Source organism: Budorcas taxicolor, chromosome 3 (assembly GCF_023091745.1).
Source record: "Budorcas taxicolor isolate Tak-1 chromosome 3, Takin1.1, whole genome shotgun sequence".
Classification (NCBI taxonomy): domain Eukaryota; kingdom Metazoa; phylum Chordata; class Mammalia; order Artiodactyla; family Bovidae; genus Budorcas; species Budorcas taxicolor.
In genome coordinates this window covers 21,823,590-21,841,496 of record NC_068912.1, presented here as the reverse complement: position 1 = coordinate 21,841,496, position 17,907 = coordinate 21,823,590, and the positions used below count along the sequence as shown (strand labels likewise).

The 17,907-nt window shown below is 42.1% G+C and overlaps 2 protein-coding genes across 3 annotated transcripts in view; one reads left to right on the top strand and one right to left on the bottom strand.

Moving 5' to 3' along the window:
* RNF115 (ring finger protein 115) overlaps positions 1-4,088 on the bottom strand; it is a 72,455-nt gene extending 68,367 nt beyond the window's left edge. The window contains exon 1 of one of the 2 annotated variants that reach the window (XM_052636865.1): positions 3,870-4,088. In XM_052636865.1, the coding sequence (XP_052492825.1) occupies positions 3,870-3,971 (102 nt within the window). In that variant the 5' untranslated portion in view covers positions 3,972-4,088. The remainder of the gene's footprint in view (positions 1-3,869) is intronic. The other variant, XM_052636866.1, reaches the window with a different exon arrangement.
* A 235-nt stretch (positions 4,089-4,323) lies between these two features.
* On the top strand, positions 4,324-17,643 carry POLR3C (RNA polymerase III subunit C). Its single transcript, XM_052637314.1, has 15 exons — positions 4,324-4,470; positions 5,459-5,625; positions 6,228-6,483; positions 6,594-6,779; positions 7,849-7,937; positions 9,907-10,011; positions 10,142-10,234; positions 12,091-12,171; positions 12,401-12,452; positions 12,946-13,006; positions 13,448-13,598; positions 14,643-14,744; positions 14,854-14,903; positions 15,326-15,475; positions 16,979-17,643. The coding sequence occupies exons 2-15, from the start codon at positions 5,479-5,481 to the stop codon at positions 17,058-17,060; spliced, it is 1,605 nt and encodes a 534-aa protein (XP_052493274.1). The 5' UTR covers positions 4,324-4,470; positions 5,459-5,478; the 3' UTR covers positions 17,061-17,643.
* The last annotated feature ends 264 nt before the right edge of the window (positions 17,644-17,907 follow it).

The window sequence follows — 17,907 nt, the reverse complement described above, 5'->3', positions numbered from 1 at the left end:
TTTGTCCACTTGTCTTGATTCTTCTAGGCTGGAATGCCTCCAAGAAACCTTCCCTGACTCAGACCCCAGCCTACGTGATCTGCCTCTCCTTTCCTCTTAAGCTCAGTGGCTTCCTGGATGCACTTGTTCATAGGCCTCTGGACCCTTCTCTGTTCACTTTCAGCTTGATGCCAAGCAGGGTCCTCTGGGGCTCCTGCACATGGAGGCCGTTTTGTGCCCAATTTCTTATAGGCAAGACTTCAGCCTCCATGACCTTCTCTGAGTTTCACACAGCAAAACAATTGCTAATCAAAGGAAGAGCAGCCAATGAACCATTTGAGGCAAGATTAAGGAACCAGAGAGGCTCATCAAGATTAGGAAACCTGAACACTTACCACCGAAGACCCTGCACACAAACCTACCCTCTTGAAACCTTGCAGAAGAATGCAAGACTGTTACTGCCTTGATCCTTATCATATACCCCTGCCTAACTATATAATGGAGAAGGCAATGGCACCCCACTCCAGTACCCTTGCCTGGAAAATCCCATGGATGGAGGAGCCTGGTAGGCTGCAGTCCATGCGGTCGTGAAGAGTTGGACATGACTGAGCGACTTCACTTTAACTTTTCACTTTCATGCACTGGAGAAGGAAATGGCAACCCACTCCAGTGTTCTTGCCTGGAGAATCCCAGGGACGGAGGAGCCTGGTGGGCTGCCGTCTATGGTGTTACACATATGTCTATGGAGTTGGATATGACTGAAGCGACTTAGGAGCAGCAGCAGCAACTACATAACCTCTCCCTACTCACCAGGGAAAAAGCTGACTTGAAACTCAACATTCAAAAAACGAAGATCAAGGCATCCAGTCCCATCATTTCATGGCAAATTGATGGGGAAAAAATGGAAACAGTGACAGACTTTATTTTCTTGGGCTCCAAAATCACTACAGATGGTGACTTCAGCCATGAAATTAAAAGACGGTTGCTCCTTAGAAGAAAAGCTGTGACACAAGAAAGATTCTGTCTTTAATACGGAAGAAAAACATAGCGTATTAAAAAGCAGAGAAATCACTTTGCCGACAAAGGTCCCTATGATTAAAGCTACGGTTTTTCCAGTAGTCATGTACGGATGTGAGAGTTGGACCATAAAGAAGGCTAAGAGAGGAAAAACTGATGCTTTCAAACTGTGGGGCTAGAGAAGACTCTTTAGAATCCCCTGGACAGCAAGATCAAACCAGTCAATCCTAAAGGAAATCAACGCTGAATATCCTTGGAAGGACTGATGCTGAAACTGACACTCCAATACTTTGGTCACCTGATGAAAACAGCCAACTCACTGGAAAAGACACTGATGCTAGGAAAAACTGAGGGCAAGACGAGAAGGGGGCAACAGAGCAGGAGATGGTAGGATGGCATCACTGACTCAATGGACCTGAATTTGAGCAAACTCCGGGAAATGGTGAAGGACAGGGAAGCCTGGAGTGCTGCAGTCCACAGGGTCGCAGTCGACAGGATTTAGTGACTGAACAGCAACTCACCAGGGAGGAAGGCACAGTTCTTGAGGCACTAGCCTACTATCCCCCTTTGCCTGGTAAAGTAATAAAGCCACTCTTTCCTTCTCCAAAAAATTTAATTAATTTAAAAATAAAATCCAAGTTTAGTATTCACTAAATTTTACTAAAACCATTTTCACTGTAAACAGGGAATCATTTTTAATAAAAAAAGAAAATTCCTAAATCATTATTCACTTCTAGAATGAAGACTTTTTTGAAACCTAACAATACCACTGAATAGTATTTTCATTCTAAAATCTCAAAAAACCTGAGTAGCCATTGCCCTTTTGTGAAGAACACTTACAACAGAGAAATCTCCATCTGTAAGGGTTTGTCCCTCTTTGCACCAGAAATAGAAGGACAATGAAATCTCAATTCTTATCAACGCAGAAGTCCTGACTTAAATCTGCAAACAATCACCCTTGTTTACCGTGTTTTGCATGATAATCTGCCAAAACTGGTTTCCCCTCTTCCCCAAAGTCTTCTGTTTCTAGGGATGGCTTAAAAGTCATTTCAGGGAGAGATTCAGTTTTCCCTGGCATCTCCCCTGTACATAGGGGGTATACATGTTATTAAACTTCTTTCTCCAGGAAAAAATAAAAAATAAAATTCCCTTCACGATTTCCCCCTCATTTCTTAGTATCTCCTTTCTAAAAGAAATTTGTCTTCTTATCTGAGAGGATCCAAATCAAAAACACACGAAGTTGAGATAGATAGATCGAGATCAGCAGTAAGGAGCAGTATGGCAAAAAGTTGCTGCTGCTGCTAAGTCGCTTCAGTCGTGTCCCACTCTATGCGACCCCACAGATGGCAGCCCACCAGGCTCCGCCGTCCCTGGGATTCTCCAGGCAAGAACACTAGAGTGGGTTGCCATTTCGTTCTCCAATGCGTGAAAGTGAAAAGTGAAAGCGAAGTCACTGAGTCGTGTCCAACTCTCAGCGACCCCATGGACTGCAGCCCACCAGGCTCCTCTGTCCATGGCAAAAAGTAAACACAGCCAAAAAGCAGCAAACAAAACTAGAATAGCATGTAGATGAAACTATGACTACAAAATTGGGGGTGGGGCAAATAGTGAAGAAAGAAAATGCTGTAAGAGCCTGAAAAAGCACAACCTTTAGGCAAAAAGGCTATATACCTTTAGGCACTTTTTCCCTGGCCTCCATTGGTGTTTCTAAGAAATAAGATATACAGACACACTTTAGTAGGCTTTCTTACAGATTTTATCAGAGACGCTGTAAACACTGAGGGAAGTTGTTAGGCACCCTGACTTAAGGCTGAACACAGATACTTCTAAGGAGAAAAACAATCATAACTAGCTAAAGATGACTGGCCAAAGGCAGGATTAACATTCATCCTGGTGGGTCTCCCTGTGGTAGATATAGCCCAAGCCAAAAAAGCCTGTGTGGTTTGGGTGCTTAGCTGGCGAGCTTGCTGCAGAAGCACTTTTTTTCACAGCCATAGCCCTACCTCTCTAGGGACTAACAAAATCTGGCAGAGAGTAGTGAAAACCAATTTTACATTAGATGATGCAGTCCCCAGCATTCTGTCCTAGATCTTTTTTATTAAGCGAAGAGAGAGAGAACCAGAGGAGGAAGGGTGAGTAAGGCAGGTGGTGCTAAAGACACTGGCAGCATGACAATCAAAATATCCAAGTTGAAACAATATGTTCTGCCTTCTTCCTAAAGCCATTTCCTTCTATAGTGATAGGGAGCGCAGGCAGTCTGCAAGTCATTAGCACACTGCTGTTTTCACTTTCAGAAGAATACTGGAAACCCCTGAAGAGCAAAATCCCCCTCTCCATCCCAGTTACCTTCCAACCCTCTCTTTCTCTCCGCGTTTTCTTGCTTCCTTTCCTAGGGACGAGCGAATAAGGACAATTCTCAGCAATCCGCTATTTTGCTTTAATGAGAAAAGGGAAGGGGGAGGATCTGGTAAAAAGTGGAAAAGGAATAAACGTGAGAGGCAACAGCGGAAAGAGTATGGAATGCAGGAAAAGAGAGGTCACCGTGGGAAGGAGACAAGGTGAAGAAGAGTGCATGAAAACAGGCGACGTGTCAGAAGAGAACTTGCTAAATAAAGAAGGCAAAAAAAATTAAAAATGGAGCGCGGGGGGCGGGGGGGATGGGAGGAGCTGGTCAAGACGGGAGAGAAAGTGAAGGGCAGGTGGAACATCCGAGCGAGAGTTGCGGAGCCTGGGCCGAGACGCCCGGGCAGCAGGGTACTTGAGAGACCGATGTCAGGTGAATCGGGGTTGTGTGGGGAGCTTAACCCCCACTCCAGGCCACCTGGGAGAGGAATCCGGGCCGATGCCGGAGGGCAGAGGAACCGGGCTCTTACCGGTAGTTTGGGGCTGACCTCGCCCTTGCAAAAGTGGCAGAAAAACCGGTGCGCGGCAACCGCAGAGCCCGCGCCGGTTCCGGCCGCTGAAGCCTCCGCCATTTTTCTCTTTCGCCACGGCTGTCCGTCCGAGAGGGCAGCCGGCCGGTCTTTCGCCAGGCCGCTGGCTCCCGGCTGCTGTCGCCTCCTCTGCCGCCTCCGCCGCTTCCTCAGTGCTGCCAGCCTCTCCAGAGCCCGCGCGAGTCACGTGAGTCCGCCCGGCCCACAGAGGCGGTGGCGCGGCGGCTGACCCCGCGGCCCGCCTCCCAGAACCAAAGAGGCGCAGGAAAGAGAGTCCGCCCGCCGCCGCCCGCCGGCCGGCTTTTCAAACAGCCCCTCGTCGGTCCTCCAAACTCCCAGCGAGAAGAAGGAAAGAGCGTCCCCGGAAACCACCGAAACGCTGGGGTAGATCGGCACACGTTTTTCCTCTTCGCCGGTCCTCCTCGGTGGCCGTGCTCCTGCGCGAAAGAACCTTGGGCTCCCCCTCTGCCCGGGCGGTCAGCGGGAATCTCACCCAGCAGTCGTGGGGAACTCGGGGGCGTTACGTTGCATTGACCCAGAGGTTAGTGGAAAATGCTGTCTGAACGAGGCAGCCCTGTCTTTGGACTCGGGCATCCACTCCGGAACAGGAACCAGCGGGAAGGGAGTGAAGAGCCAGGAGCCAGGCTCCCTAGAAGTCCTTTTCGAGGGTGGCAGAGGGTCTGGGGATGTGTCCCCAAAGACCTGTGGATGGGGATAGTGAAGCTGAAAGGCATAGTCTTGATTGGCTTCTGAGGGATTGGGAGAAATAGATGAACAAACCAGTGTTTGATAGCACTTGTGATTATATAGTCAACCATGTCTGTTTCTTTTTGTGTCTACTTAATCAAGAAATCGAAATTTCAAAATCAAATACTGCCCTGCTAACAACATACTTCATCTCCTATCTGAAACACCCTGTTGAAAAGCTATCATTTACCTCCTAACTTACTTTGCAAAGTTGTCATTGCCTGTTCACTCCCAATAGGAGTGAAACAATGAAGTATAGAATCTAAAGTCTGTGATAGATCGCAAAACCATCTACACCCCAGTCTTTCAAGAAAATTAGAATCATACATGATCCCATAAAGATAAATCTCATATACATAGGTTTCCAGTCTTCTTTTTCGATGCGTGCATGTGGGGATTTTTTCACAGTAATTGAACTTTCCTCTACATTTTGCTTTGTAACCTGCATCTTTCAGTTACAGAATAATTTCCTACACTAATACATATTGTATTGTGAATGTTGGCATAGAATTCCATTGTATGCATATACCATAATTTATTGAAATAATCACTTATTAGGTTCCCAGAATTTCAGTATTCTGACGTGACATATTTTTATCATTCCCTTGGAACAGAATATCTAAAACAAAAGAATTAGGTCAAAGAGATGCAAGATTTTAAGGCTTTTGGTATATCTGCTGTCAAATTGCCATCTAGAAAGAACATGAATTTACATTCAGCAATTCTGCTCCCAACATAAAAGAAAAACTTCCCATCATACCGTTTTGTTTTTCTTTTCCTAGCTCTGAGACTCCTCAGCATCATGACTCAAGCAGAAATTAAACTGTGTTCTTTGTTGCTGCAAGAGCATTTTGGAGAGATTGTAGAAAAAATTGGAGTCCACCTAATCAGAACTGGCAGCCAGCCCCTAAGAGTTATTGCCCATGACACAGGAACATCACTAGATCAGGTAAGTTTGGATCACATCAATTTGCTTTCATTTCATTAATTTGTTTTACCTACCCTTTAATATTGTTACTGCCTGCCCCACAAGGACAGAGGAGCCTGGTGTGCTGCAGTCCATAGGGTTGCAAAGAGTCAGACATGAGTAAGAGACCGGATAACCCCACGAAATGGAAAAGAGCAAAGTCTGCCCTAGAATCAGAATGGTGTTATTTGAGAGGAGAGAGAGATTGAGACATAGGGCCCAAGGTTCTGCTTCTCAAAGTGTTCTGGCTCCTTGTGGCTTCTTAGGCAAATCTTTGCTCCTCCTATCCCATACTTCATTTATTCATAATGAGTCTATTAATCTCAGTACTACATTTTAGGAATGAGAATAATATGGGGAAAGTAAACTGTACTTTGAAAAATAAAGATTGGAGGAAATATGAACATCATAGTAAGGAATCTTCCTGATTTTTTCCACTGACATTCGATTCTTACTAACTATTCCAGTGGAGAGAGAGAGCAATTTGCAGCTGTCTCTTGATGTTTAGGAAACTGTTGGACAAAACTTGCCAGCAATAATGAACTGCATCTTCAGATTTTTCTTCTCTTTTATATCCTCTCTAGGTAAAAAAAGCCCTTTGTGTCCTCATCCAGCACAACTTGGTGATATATCAAGTGCACAAACGTGGCGTGGTGGAGTATGAAGCCCAGTGCAACCGGGTGTTGCGAATGCTTAGGTATCCCCGGTACATCTATACTGCCAAAACACTATACAGTGACACTGGAGAGCTGATTGTTGAGGAGCTGTTGTTGAATGGCAAAATGACAATGTCAGCTGTTGTGAAGAAAGTAGCAGATAGGCTCACAGAGACTATGGAGGGTCAGTACTGTATCCACAGCTGTTAACAAAAGCATAGGTTGACTGGATGCAGGAGTGAACCCTTAGCTACCTGAGGCCGTCTCATTTGCCTGTTTCCTCCTGTCATACAGATGGCAAGACCATGGACTATGCCGAGGTATCAAACACATTTGTGCGACTAGTGGACACACACTTTGTGCAGCGTTGCCCTTTGGTGCCTGCCACTGAGAATTCAGATACTGGGCCACCACCACCTGCCCCCACTCTTGTCATCAATGAAAAGGACATGTACCTGGTTCCTAAACTGAGCTTGATAGGTAAGGAATTTTGACCCTGAGATCTGTGACTTGCCCTAATTGTAGATTCTTTCTTGAACGTTTCATAGTGATTGTTAAATGAATGTTTTCATTGTTAACCAGTGAAGCAGTTACCAAGGATTTGCTCTATGCCAGATACTATGGTATAAAGTGATGAAAAAAACATGGTCCCTGCCCTTATGGAGCTTGAGTCTAGTATAGGAAGCTTACATTAATCAGATAGACTCATGGATATATAACTAACAAACTGTGATCAGTACTGTGAAGGAAAAGTATGAAAAGTGTGTTAGGAGTGTTATGAAAATATATAACAGGGGATCAGATTTACCTGGGAGTTTAGGGCACATGCTTCTTTGAGAAAATGGCATTTGAACCAAGATTTGAAGCAGAAGCAGGAGCCAATCAGTGAGGTAAGGTGTGAAGAGGTACAGAAGATAAGCATTTTTGGCAAAAGGAATTGTTTGTAATGAGGGAAAAAACAGTATATTTGAGGAATTAAAAGAAGACCAGTGTAGTTAAAGCAAAGAGAGCAAAGGAAAGAGAGCCATACGATAAGGTTAGAGAGATAGGCAAGGAATAGATCATGCAAGATCTCATAGAGCACTTGTTCTTTATCCTAGATGCGAAAGAAAACTACTAAAGGATTTTAGAGGAAGTAACATGATCTAATTTGCATTTTAAAAATGTTTCTGTCTGCAAAAAGGAAGGGGCAAAGGTAAATGTAGACAAACCAGTGAATAATTAGGCATAGAAGGGATGAGGAAAACAGAAATCAAGAATGACATCTGGCTGGCGTAATGGAAGGATGAGCATACCATTCACTGTGAAAGGAAGCCTTGGAACAGGAGCAGTTTGAGGGAGAGAGACTATGAGATTCTTTTTGAACATGTTGAGTTTCAGATGACTTCATCATTAACTTGAATTTCTTGTAGTTCCTCCGTCTCCTCAACATCTCTTGCCTAGAGGCCACTACAGATGTCTTTGGGATAGCGACACCTGCTGTCACCTTCCACAATTTCCTGTCATCATAGGAGATGTAGCCTATCAGTGCAACTGTTCTGTTTGGCAGGGAAAGGTAAAAGGAGGAGATCGTCTGACGAAGATGCTACTGGGGAGCCCAAGGCCAAGAGACCAAAACAGAGCACAGATAACAAAGAGGTAATGATGCTTCTGGACTTGGAGGCCTCACCCTGAGGCCAGCCAGGAAGAGCACTGAGATACCAAGCCCCGAAGAGTTTCAAGGTTCTTGGGTTGAGAAGTAGTGGGATTATGAACTTCATCAAATGTTGGCCAGGGACAGACTAACAAAGAGGGCACTCCATTACTGTCTCTATACTGCCCATAACTGTCTCCCTTCTGAGGCTTAACCTCATTGGACAGAGGTAGTAGCTTATGCACAAATAAAGGGCTTAGAAAAAGTTCAACTTGATCATTGTGGCTGGACTATAGAGACCTACAGGGATGCGTGGTCACAAATGAGTCTAGAAAGATATGTGTAGGCCTGAGCTCTTACATTCAAATGCCTTCTCAGCATCCATATAAAGATGTCTAATGACCATCCCAAAAGTAGTATGACTAAAACAGAGTAATTGATTCTCATTCCTAGCTATTTACTCCCTCCTAAGCTTTCCTCATCTTAGGAACATCACCAAGACCAATCACCTTGGATACCATTTGCTTAGACCAAAGTCCTGGGAGCCATCTGACCTCACAGTAAAACCTGTCAACCCAATTTCTAAAATCAATTCAAATCTGACTGTTTCTTACCACTCCCAGTCACCTTAGTCCAAACCACTATCACTGTAGTCAAGACTTCACCAACGCTCTCCTAAGTGGTCTCCCTTCCTACTTTCATACCTACATAAGAGCCAAAATGACTTGCTAAATTGTTCTTTAAAAAAAAAACCCATCACTGATTTTTGACTCCTTTAATAACTTCCCACTACTCTTAGAAGCAATCCAGATCTTTACCATGGATTATTATCCCTTACATGAACCAAGACTTGGCATGATATGCTGGAGACAAGGCTCTCCAGTCTCAGCTCTTCCTTCCATCCCTCAAATAGGTCATACGTGCTCTTTCTAGTCTTTTGGCTTTCGTCCCTAGGATTTCTTCTGCTTCAAATACTTTCCCTCAGATCTTCATGTAGTTGCCTCTTTTTCATCATTCCAATCTCAGTTCAAATGCTGTTTTTTAAGAGCTCGAGCACCATTGCCCACTCTCTACTCCATGCTCTACCACATTTTCCCATTTCATCTTCACAGCATTTAAAGGGAGATGAAATTATTTATTATTTGTACTCCCAATAGACTATAACTCTTTGAGGACAATATCTTGACCCTGGTACCTGGAATACTAGCATAACATCAGTAAATATTTTTTGATCGACTAAGAGGTTTACACTTCACCCTGAAGATAAGGGGGAGTCGTTGATGAATTTTAGACTGGTGAATGAAGTAGCTAGATTTACGATTTAGAAATGTTACTGTGCATTTCAGAGAGTCTACCTGTACTTGTTCATCTGTACATTTTTGTATAGAGTACTCATAGCTTTTTTCAGATTCTTCATGGAGATTGTACCCCAAAAGCTGGAAAAGCACAGCTCTATGAGAAACGGGGAGAACAGTGCAAAAAGAAAAAGATTAAAAACAGAAAACCAAATTATTCTCTTTTATAGTGTTCATTTTTTAAAAATGAAAATTAGGAGGCTACTTACAGTCATTCAGATGAGTCAAGATTAGAGCCTAAAATAAGGTAATGACAGGATAAAGAAAAGTAGACCTCTGATTGGGCTTCCTTTGTGGCTCAGCTGGTAAAGAATCCGCCTGCAATGTGGGAGACCTTGGTTTGATCCCTGGGTTGGGAACATCCCCTGGAGAAGGGAAAGGCTACCCACTGCAGTATTCTGGCCTGGAGAATTCCATGGACTCTATAGTCCATGGGGTCGCAAAGAGTCAGACACAACTGAGCAACCTTCACTTCACTAAATCCACACAATTGAATGGTTTTTTTCTCCACCCAATTTAGTCACTACTGTATAGGAAAAGGAACAGTAAAATCCAAACTCCTCCCTAGAAAACTTCATTGTATCTAAATGTTTCTTTCTAATACTTTTCTCCTCTTCAGCCCATTCCAGATGATGGGATTTATTGGCAAGCCAACCTTGACAGATTCCATCAGCACTTCCGTGACCAAGCCATTGTCAGTGCAGTTGCCAACAGGATGGACCAGGTGATATCTAAGTGGGTGGGACAGTAGCTGTCAGGAACATTACACTGTTTACCAGATGTGGCCACTGGCATGTAGCCAGAGCGCACGCAGCAGAGTGAATTCTGAATTCCAGTTCACTGTTCAAACCTAGACCAGTAGTGAGATCGTGAGGACCATGCTCCGGATGAGTGAGGTCACCACTCCCTCTGGTGCCCCCTTCACCCAGCCACTGTCTTCCAACGAGGTGAGCTGCATGCTTCTTATACTAGTTTTCTGACCGACTCTTGGATGTTATAATTATTATATGTAGAGCCTGGGATTAGGTTAAGGTCTGGACCTTGAAAGAAAGGGTTTTTGCCCTTTGAGGTGGGACAGTGATTATCCCCAGGTGATAGGTAATGAAATATTTGGTCTCTTGGGAATTCAGCCTTTAAAAACCTAAACCACTATTTTAGTCAAAGTACAAGTAATTCTTTTTTTTTTCATTTTGAATATATTTTATTGAAGTGCAGTTGATTTACAATGTTGCATTCATTTCTGCTATACAGCAAAGTGACTGAGTTTTTTATACACACACACACACACACACACACATTCTTTGCTTTTTCATGTTCTTTTCCTTACTGGTTTATCACAGGATATTGAATATAGTTCCCTGTGCTATACAGCAAACCTTGTTGTTCATTCATTCTATGTGTAATAGTTTGCATCTGCTTATCCCAAACTCCCAGGCCAAACCCTCCCCTACCCACCTCCCTCTTGGCAACTACAAGTCTGTTCTCTGTAAGTCTGTTTCTGTTTTGTAGATAAGTTCATTTGTGTCATATTTTAGATTCCACATATAAATGATACTGTGTCGTATTTGTCTTTCTCTTTCTGATTTACTCTACTTAGTATGATAACCTCTAGGTTAATCCATGGCTGAGTAGTATTTCGTTGTATATATATGGTACAGATTACTCTTAATTATTCTAAGTATTCACTGTTTGGAATCTGAGCTTTAGTGCTTAGGATATTATTTGGCTGCGTGTATTTGTTTTTTCAGTATATTTATTTTAATTTTTTTATGTTTTGTTTATTAAGTTTTGATTCAAAAAATATTTAATATATCAAATACTTTATATTGTTACTTTTTAACCATACCAATATTTATCCATATTAAATATAGTTGTATTTTTACAGTGTTTAAAGTTTAAGTTATTATATAACAAAAATTTAAATGCAAATGTTTTTCTGATGACAAAAATAATTATATGACCTATATTTAGAAATTATAGTTATTTTTTAATATTTATTTATTTAGCTGCACCAGGTCTTAGTTGCTACACGTGGGATCTTTGATCTTTGTTGCAGCATGCAGGATCTTTCACTGCAGCATGCAAACTCTTAGTTGCAGCATGTAGGATCTAGTTCCCTGACCAGGGATCGAACGTAGGCACCCTGCTTTGGGAGCACAGAGTCTCAGCCACTGGACCACCAGGGAAGTCCCTAGAAATGTATAGTTTTTCAAAGTTGTGATTCCCCAGACTTTCAGAAGTGGCAGGCAAGTATCTTGTAGATGGTAGTTACACGGGTATATAAAATTATCAACACTCATTAAACTGAATCCTTACAATCTGTCCTTCTTGTATGTAACATACTCTAATTTAAATACATATGTAGTTTTGGATAATCCCAACCCCAGAGATCTTTGTCAGTAGTTTGATACATATCTTTATTCAGACTTCTTTTATATGGTCTCACTTAAATGTAGGTATATGTATATTTTTTAACAAAAATTTTAAAAGGGATTATACTCTGCATACTGTTCTAAACTTGCTTCTCTCATATGACAGTATATATAAACTTCCTTTTCATGATCTATCTCATTCTTTATAATGGCCATATCACATTCCACTTAATGTGGCCATGCTGTACTTAATGAATTCCTTATTATTGGACATGTGAATTCTTTCCAGTTTTTTACTCTTACCAACAATGCTGCTGTGCTTTGGGACATTTTTATACTTGTGATATCTAAAATTAAAACATCTTTATTTCAGCAATGTCACCAGTTCTAAGTTCCCAAACTCATTTTCACTGTGTCTTTTTGCTCCATAGATCTTCAGATCCCTCCCTGTTGGCTATAACATCTCTAAGCAAGTTCTTGATCAGTATCTCACTCTGCTGGCAGATGATCCAGTAAGTTTTTTTTTCTTTTTTCTATTGTGTTTAGAATTAATTTCTGCCACTGATAGCTGGTAGGAGTCTTCTGCAGCTTCATTCTCTACCTTGCCAGCTCAGACAATTTCTCTACCATCATCTGATGGGAGAGCTTCCTCCTACCGACTCGACCAGATTTGCTCTTCTGGAAACAGAATCATTGGACTTTCCATTCAGATAACACAAGTTCTCTCTCTCTTTTCAATAGCTAGAGTTTGTTGGAAAGTCTGGCGACAGTGGTGGAGGAATGTATGTCATCAGTATCCTTATTGGTGGTTATTTCCTTAACAGTCAGGCAGCCTGAACTATGAAACAGAAGGGTGACTTTAGGAAAGATTTGATGATATTTAGTATACTAAGTGGGGAAGGGAATGGCAACCCACTCTAGTATTCTTGCCTGGAGAATTCCACAGTCAGAAGAGCCTGGCAGGCTACAGTCCATGGCGTTGCAAAGAGTTGGACACAACTGAGCAACTAACACACACATATAGTATACTAAGTAAGTTAGAAAATTGAACTAAAACACTGATGATAAAGAAGTAAAACAGACTTTTAACCAACTAAATTTTACTTAAGCAAAACCCTGACTTAAGCACCTTTAGTTAATTAAGGTTTTGAAACACATAACATAAATGAGACTAATGTGAAAAACAAAACAGTATTTCAATTTTAAATTAAATACTTGGGAATAAAACTAAGAGCACAATATCCAGGCCAAAACATTATGGAGTGACCTTTACTGTCTACATAAAGACCTGCATAAGGCTCTAGGATCTCTAGCCACGGCCACTCTGGAGTCCGTCGTACAAGAGAGGTAAGGTGGTTACCCTGAAAGGGTTGGGGGTCAGATAGTTCCTTTCCACACCCCATTTGAACAAGTGATTTGATCACTAGGTAACCAACCAGTATAGGCACACCTTGGCACATCTTGCCCCATTTTCCATTGGACTACTATGGATCCCATCTATTACTGCTCTTTACCCTAAATACCCTGCTGCTTAATTCCCAGGGATGCCAATTCATCAGCCTTCCTAACACCTTTCCTTACAAATGCAGGAACTGAGGCATTCGAGTCAGTAGTTGGTGACTCTTATGATTAGCAGTATTGTCATTGATCGATGGAGTTAGGAAGGATTCTCTGATTGCTGTTCCTTTCAGGTCCTTGCTCCACACATAGAACTAAACAACCCTCTGTGACTAAGAACTAAAGCTAATTTATGTTGGCATGCCATTTGCTTTCTTTATTCCTTTCCAGATTTGGATCTCGCTGTGCCAGAATATTCCGTCTTGTTTTACAAAAGAAACACTTGGAGCAGAAGCAGGTAGAAGACTTTGCAATGATTCCAGCAAAGGAGGCAAAGGATATGCTTTATAAGATGCTCTCAGAAAATTTCATATCACTGCAGGTAACAGTAATTGCCAACCAGCAGAGGTAATGGATGAGAGAAATTGCTAAAGCAAATATTCTGAACCTCAAACAAACTCTGTATCTGTCTTTGAGACAAAAGGAAAAAAAAGATTGACAAAGACATAGCAAGCACTTGCAAGATAACTGTGGAGCTTTATCTGGCCTTGTAAAAAAGAGGCAAAGCCAAGAAATTACCCCAGAATCACCGTACCTTTTTTTCTTTAGCTCCTTGTTCCTATGATTTATCCTTTCCTCAAGTCTTAAGTTTATTACCGGTCAGTCTATTAATAGCATCTGTTGGATCCTCACTGCATGCAGAGCTATGTACTCTACCCTAAAGGGAAGTAAGATAGAATGGATTTTGGAATCAGAGTCACAGCTCTGCCTATCACCCAGTTACACTAAGCAAATTACCTACCGTCCTTTTTCCCACCTACAAAATGGTGATAGATGGAGGTAACAGAAATAATATGCTGCTGCTAAGTCACTTCAGTTGTGTCCGACTCTGTGCGACCCCATAGGCAGCAGCCCACCAGGCTCCCCTGTCCCTGGGATTCTCCAGGCAAGAACACTGGAGTGGGTTGCCATTTCCTTCCCCAGTGCATGAAAGTGAAAAGTGAAAGTGAAGTCGCTCAGTCGTGCCTGACCCTCAGCGACCCCATGGACTGCAGCCTTCCAGGCTCCTCCGTCCAGGGGTTTTCCAGGCAGGAGTACTGGAGTGGAGTGCCATTGCCTTCTCCAGAAATAATATAGTTTGTTGTAAAAATCAAATGCAGTCTACTTGGCACATAAGAGTTGCTCAATAAATGTTAAGTGCCTTCTCTTTCCTCCTCACTCAGGATGTTGACAATCAAAGGGAAAAACAGGACATCCCAGCCCTCCATATGGCTGATTATGCTATAAACACAGATGCTATATGACTGGGGAAGAGGGAATATAGGTGAAAGAGAGGGCTTAGTAACTCCAGATGGCACAGGTATTTACTTTGCCAGTTCTGAAGGAAAGTATAATGTCTCTTATTTTTCTTTTTGTGGACAAATAGGAAATTCCCAAAACACCAGACCATGCCCCATCCCGGACCTTCTATTTATATACTGTGAACATCCTGTCAGCTGCCCGAATGTTGCTGCACAGGTGCTACAAGGTAACTCCTCCGCATTCCCTCTACAGAGCTGTCTCACCCTCACGCCCCCTTTAGTTGTTTTGCCTGAGCTACTTATGTAGAACTATGTGCATTTCTTCTCTCTCCTCAGAGTGTAGCCAACTTAATAGAAAGGAGACAGTTTGAAACCAAAGAAAACAAGTGAGTAACATTTTCAGCTGAGTAATTACATATTTCAAAGCCAAAAAGCTTATGGGGAAATTTCCTACAGAAATGGAAACCAGTAGAGATAATAACCTGTCTGGTTGCACTGAATTATTGGCTTAGGTTGGCATAATCATGCATTCATATACACTTTTGTCAGATATCCCCAGTGAAATAGTTCTGCAGGTTAAATTTATGGGCAGCATATAAACTGGCACCAAACTTTAAGTACAAGTGAGAAGCAGCAAGAGTTTCAGGAATAAAGTCACATTTCTAATTAAACTTGTAGAAAACATCCTTAGAGAGTGACATTGTCCACTTTGACCAGGAACATGGTAAAGGGGGAGATATGCCCCAGGTGTATGAGATGAAATCTCCAAGGCTAGGGGACATGCCTCAGAGTTGTGTTTTTCTGACAGGCGTCTACTAGAAAAGTCTCAGAGGGTAGAAGCCATCATTGCATCTATGCAGGCTACAGGCGCAGAGGAGGCGCAACTGCAGGAAATTGAGGAGATGATCACAGCCCCCGAACGCCAGCAGCTAGAGACCCTGAAGCGCAACGTCAACAAGTAAGCCTTACAAACGTCAAAGCTATGGTTCAAAATGCCCTCCAAACAAATCCACTTTGATGTCCTCCCACCCCTCCAGCATGAGCAAACTGAAACTCACTATCTTCCTCCTCACCTCATTTAACAGAATTTAATCCACCTATTTCCCTAAGCTCAAATTTCTGAAGATATTCTCAGCTTCTCCTCCCTCGCCTCTCCCTCACCTCTCTCTCTCCTCTCCTCTTTCCTCTCTTTCCTTTCTCTCCTCTCTCTCTCTCTCTGTCTCATGCTCACCGCAACTCTTGATGTTACTTCAGCAGAGGTGTCCCAAATTTGGCCTTTCATCTTGCTCTCCATGCATGCCCTTCTCACCTTTTTCCAAGACCTTTGCAGTCACCTCCCCCTTCAAACCATTTCTTATAATGCTTTCACAGTTAGTTTCTTTAAAGGGATTGATAGTAGCACTCTTCTACTTTAAATGCTTTATTGACTTCTTATTTACAGTGTAAAGACCAGCCTCCTTGGCGTAACATACAAGTCCTTTCATGGTCCCCTACTGGCCTGTCCCTTCTTCCTCATTTCCTTTCACTCTTCACCATAGACCTTCATAGAGATTGCTTTGAATCTGGGGAAGATTGCCATCTTAATGATACTAAATCTTCCAACCCATGAATATGAAAGGTCTTTCCAGTTACTTAGTTCTTCCTTAATCTCTTTCATTGATGTTTTCAGTATTCAAGTCTTATAGTTTTTTTTGTTAAGTTTATTCCTGTTTATTCTTTGTTGATGCTGTTTTAGTGTTTTCTTAAATTTCATTTTTGAATTGTTTATTGCCAATATATAGAACTGATTTTTGTTTTGATTTTATATCCTGCAATTTTGCCTATTCATGTACTAGATGTAGTAAGTTTTTTGTGGATCCTTTGAGTTTTTTCTGTCTATAGGATTATGTATCTGTGAATTAGAAATAGCTTTACTTCTTTCTTTTCAATCTAGATGCCTTTTGTTTGTTTTTCTTGCCTAATTTCCAGACTAGAACTTCCAGTGAAATGTTGAATGGAAGTAAAAAGCAGGCATCCTTGTCTTGTTCCTAATCATAGAGGGAAAGTTTTCAGTTGTTCTCCACTAAGTATGATACTCAGTATGGGTTTTTCATAGATGATTTTTATCAGTATTATCGGTAGAAGCGGTATTCCCTTCTATTCCTAATCACTTTCAGCCTCAGCCACTCTCAGCTTCTATTTTAAAATACACTAGGTCCTTTTACACCTGTGCCTTTACCGTGTGCTTTTTCCTCCTTGCAAATTAGACTGTAACTTCTCCTGGGACAGAGGTGTTGTTTTTTGAACCCTCATCAATTTCCACAGTGCCTAGCACACACAAGATGCTTGGTCAATGGGAGAATGAGCTATTAGTTCTCTTGCTTTCTGCCCAGTACTTTCGAGGGTAATCAGTCCAGCCTCTAATCTTAAATGTGCTGATAAATGTTCAGTCTGGACAAATGCTCTCATTTATTTCACTCAGGTTGGATGCCTGTGAGATCCAGGTGGATGAAACCATCTTCCTGCTGGAGTCATACATCGAGAGCACCATGAAGAGACAGTGACCCAGAAGAAGAGTCTTCCTCCAAAGATCTGAGGGGATTGGAAGGAAGAATAAAGGAGTAGGAGAAGATCCAGATTCTGTGCTGACATTCCCTCTCCCTACCACCCGGAGTACACCAGAAAGAGTGTGACCTGTCTTTTTTTTAAGTTTGCTGATCCTGTTTTAGAACCATCTTTATATTCTACCCTCATCAAATCCTGCCAGGAGAAAGAACCTTAAATCAACTAGATTAATCACCTATTAGATGCATCAGTTCCCACCGAGAAGTCAGCTAAAGCTGTGTTTGAACATCCCTGACAATGAGAAAAACTTCTTCCTAAGCTTTTTATCCCATTTTCAAAAAGCTGCACCTGTTCTTTACTTTGTTAAACTGTAATACTAAACACACACACAGTGTAGAGAATGTGAAAGACTACCACGGAGAGGGGGATAAAAGCTATTTTTAGGGCTAGCAGGTGGATTGGCCCAAGCAGTCATACTAGAACCTATGGATAAATGTCACATTTGCCAGCTCTGGGCTTCTAACACATCTGAAATTATGTGTGTGGAACTTAGCACAGTGCTTGGCATATGGTCAGCACTCAGTAAATCACTGCCTTTCTCTTCACCATTATTCCTAAAAACTGGCAATTGTAACTTCCCTCTCTCAGTACTGTGGATAGATGACTAGTTGGTATAATTTGTCCCAGCAGCTTCATTTCATTTAAAGCAGTTAGGTCTATTTCATAATCAGTTTGCTTCTACCAAGTGTTAGTCCTAATTCATTAAACATTGGAATGCCAATTAATTGTAGAGACAATACACAAAGATAACTCTTAATACAGTACCATCTCTGCCTTCAAGACACC